The 4,015-nt window shown below is 39.4% G+C and overlaps 1 protein-coding gene across 4 annotated transcripts in view; it reads left to right on the top strand.

The window, feature by feature from the left end:
• fndc5b (fibronectin type III domain containing 5b) overlaps window positions 1-4,015 on the top strand; it is a 19,617-nt gene that overhangs the window by 10,080 nt on the left and 5,522 nt on the right. For 3 of the 4 annotated variants that reach the window (XM_032534927.1, XM_032534926.1, XM_032534928.1), the window contains one exon: window positions 3,722-3,811. The exons of the other annotated variant lie outside the window; for it this stretch is intronic. In XM_032534927.1, coding sequence (XP_032390818.1) covers window positions 3,722-3,811 — 90 coding nt within the window. The remainder of the gene's footprint in view (window positions 1-3,721; window positions 3,812-4,015) is intronic. 4 annotated transcript variants of the gene reach the window in all.

Raw genomic sequence — 4,015 nt, 5'->3', positions numbered from 1 at the left:
GTTTTTTAAAATGATATCAGATTAGTGAACATGTGCCTTTGGAACATTGGATAAATTGTTGCTTATCATATCATTAAAGATCAGCCCCCCCACTTAGATCAGCTGGTATTGTGTCTATAATGGAGTGGTATGGGAATTTGTAAGTGACCCAAAAATTAACCCTTTATTGCTTTTTTTAACATTGGACAAAAAATGTTGCAAAAAATCTAAAAATGACAAACACTGTCTAGAATTTGTTCCAGAATCACCTCAAAGGTACTGTATGCGCAAAAGATCTACTGAAAGCATCATAATGGTAAACTCAAGCTAATCAAGCAGATGGGCACATTGACCTGAATGTAACATCACTTGTTAATACTAACAGTACTACAAGTTTCCGACTTTGAATTGGTAAAGGTTTACTTAACATCGCATTTTCTTTAAGCAGCTCAACACAAAACAAGGTACCTTTTACATTACAGAAACAGACACATTGTACATTGTACACAAGTACATTGGTCAGCTAAATGTAATAATTTAGTTGTGTTTAACCACATGTGGTCACAGGCAAGTGGTATTTGAGACTCAATGTACTTCGTGGGAACTCAGTTAACATCGATAGAACATGCAAGTAACGTTACTGTAGTCTTGTCGAGACAACCACCTATAAGTGCTTTGAAACTAGATTTGCCATTCATAAGATCCTTTTCTTTATCCATTTCTTCTCAAGGAGGTTGGTTTCTGCTAACCATCCACAACATTACTACTGCATCGCTTTCTGATTTCCCAAACTACAGAGCGGCCCCAAGGCCAAAATCACAGCATGTGTAATTATCGCGGTAACTGTGTATGTACAGTATGTACACAGTATATGTGTATCTCAACTCACTGGGCATGAATACCTGTTAACGACAATAAGGCTATTTAGACATGCAATTTGGAATAAGTAGTTATCATTTAGGAGCAGCAGAGCTTGGAATTATTTTTTACTATTCTCTGGCACATTCTTGAAACAAGTAAACTAATTAGAGGTAAAATAACATAAATCACAAAGTTGTGGCTGATGTCTTTAGTTGTGTTAAGATTTTAACACTCAATACTGCAAATATAAGCTATTTGATAGCTATAGTTTGCAGTGTATGTGGGGTTGTGTGACATACAGCGGGACAATCTGTCTTGATGTTGAGGGGCTGAATCGTTTTGTTTGCTCCGACTTTGATGGAAGTTAGTGTGTGTGTGTGTGTGTGTGTGTGTGTGTGTGTGTGTGTGTGTGTGTGTGTGTGTGTGTGTGTGTGTGTGTGTGTGTGTGTGTGTGTTTTTTTTTATGGAAGAATTCATTAGCTTTCCTGATTAAATCTCCCAACCATTACTGCTCTCCTCCCCTTCTAAGCAGGTATTAATCAGCCTGACACCATTTACTATCTGCAGGCGCAATGCAACACAACACACAACTGTCTGAGTTTTCTATCTGCCTGTTTATCTTACTTTACATCTGTCTTTATCTAATGCTCATATCCAATAATGACAAAATATTGCAAAAGTCCAAGACGTTTTCATAATGTAGTAAAATCACCGATGGCTAGTGTTAAGGTGTAATGTTGGTTATTACGTTATACAAGGAGCAGAAAAGTCTGCAGTTTTGTAAATCAATCTTTACAGCGGCAACTGTTTGGACCTTTAATATATCTCTGACAGAAGTACTGCTTCCAGTATTCACATACTGTGCAGTATGGAAGATTTTCCAGTACAACCGCTTTAAGTTGTGAATAGGTTCAGTAAGAGTACGTACAGTTTATTAAGACATATGTTTATTATGTTTATATTTTATATTTATAGTCAATATTTTATCATCTACTGCACTGCTCACTTTTTCACTTGTTCACTTTTGCACTATCATCATTACACACAGTCTACAACAGTTTATCACCTTATCATGTTCATTGCATTTCTGTGAGTGATTTTCAATTTTCAATTTAATTTTTATTGTTTGTTATGTGTGATATATGTTGTGATATATGTGTGTATATGTGTTTGTTGTGTTATGGTTGTGTTGCTACTGGATGCCTAAAATTTCTCTACAGTAGGCCACACTAAATGGTCTGTCGGACAAACAAGGGCCCACACGCCTGTATTCTATACTTCCTGTAATGGCAGCCACCTGTCACTCAAAGTGAAATGCACTTAATTATGCAAAAATTAAGTGCATAATTAAGTGCACAATTATGCAAAAATGGATCTGAATGTAACGGGTGAGTTATAAAATAATGAAATCAGTTGTAATGAAGGGAGAAGTTAGCTATAGTGATCAAAATCCAGTGTTGTACCAGGGTTAGGGTTAGGGGTAACTCTGTTTGGCCCTTCCGCTTTTAGCTTCATTTCTCAGGTCCGGAGGTTTCCACTTGGGTTTAACAAGCATGCAGCACTACAATTTGAAGTGATTTGTTGTCAGTCAATAGCTAGCATATCAATATCTCCTCAATATCTCAACCTCAGCCTCTGCACAGTTCACACCAAAACTGAGGGACTCCTGAATCAGTTTGTGATTAGGACAACTTTGGAGTACATGTGAGTCGTTTTTGTCCACCACAGAGACTTTGCACCCACTCATAGTCGCCGATCTGCTGCTTTCTCCAACCTAAGGGCTCAGTGTACAACCTGAGACGTAGACATCAACTTACAGCTTCATGTCATACCCAGCCCAAGCTTATCTTATCCAGAGAACTGTCTATCATAGGTGTCCTCGTAATCTGCTGCTAACTTTATAGTGTACCTCCCTTCTGCCAAACCTTGAGTTCGTATCTTCAGCTCAGAGGGATCACCATGGCAACAAGAGACCTGAGAGCAAACCTGACCACAGAAGCAAGCACCATCTTCCTCAAGCCATCGAGACATTGAAGCAAGAATAGGGAAAAAAACGTAACCTGAAGTCATGACATTCCGTCATGTGTACTGTCCATATTAGACTAATCAGCATCCACCACAGTACTAAGGCAACATGACTTTAAATGAGGAAGAGTACATGGAAGTTTCACTTTGGCTACCTATGATACATAACATTATATTATATATTATTTTACTACAAAACGGCATTGGAATTAAAATTTTATTGGCTCCATAAACTTCAGCACTAAGGTGTAAAATATACTAAAATAGCTGGTAAAATGATGCTATATATACTGTATTATAATTTCAAGGCCAACCCCCTTTAAATAGTGAGTTCTGAGATGCAAGTAAAGACATCGAAGTGACAGTGATGTCTTGATGCTGTTCATTGCAAACCCCTGTGATATCGCACAGGGCTGTGCCATGGAAATCAACCAGTTTGACCGGGGGAAATGTGCTGTGGCATCAGATCGGCTGTTGGCAACAGAGCGGGGGAGGTTGTGGTCCAGACTGTGTTCCTGTACCTTTAACCTTGTTTCTTGTCAGCAAGAGAATCACAGTGAGCGATGGGGTTTGGATCCAGCTCTCTCTGTCTCTGTAGACCTCTGCGCTCACTTAACTTTAATTACACTGACCACAGTGGAAAATTTACACCCGGCTGCCTCTCAGCTCTCCTATCTTTGTGCTTTATTCTTCTATATCTTTCCCTGCAGAGTTTCAGAGTGATTGCAATTTCACATTTTCTCTCTAGGACAATAAACCATAGTGGCCTCAGTGGCACTTTGTTGACTCTGTGTATCCGTGCGTGTGCATGTGTGTGTGTTGTTTGTGCACGCATGCATGTGTTTTCTCTCTCCAGACGAGGTGACGATGGAGGAGTTTGGTCAGGCTGCTCAGCTGAGGGCTGGAGAACTCATCATCATTGTAGTGGTGCTCATCATGTGGGCAGGTAATGTTCCTCTTCGGCAAATGTATCACAGCAGTCCTTACAGCAATCCACTGTCTCTCTGACTGAGGCTCTAACACACTGATAGTGGTGTCATGTGTCTCTCATATAGCTCAGTGTAAATTCTTTCAGGAAGACCTACAGTGCCTTGCATATGTTTACACACCCATGCTAAAGTTGATTGAAAAGAGGAATAAAAAAATTGAT

Source organism: Etheostoma spectabile, chromosome 14 (assembly GCF_008692095.1).
Source record: "Etheostoma spectabile isolate EspeVRDwgs_2016 chromosome 14, UIUC_Espe_1.0, whole genome shotgun sequence".
NCBI classification, from domain to species: Eukaryota; Metazoa; Chordata; class Actinopteri; order Perciformes; family Percidae; genus Etheostoma; species Etheostoma spectabile.
This window is presented reverse-complemented; position numbering and strand designations above follow the sequence as displayed.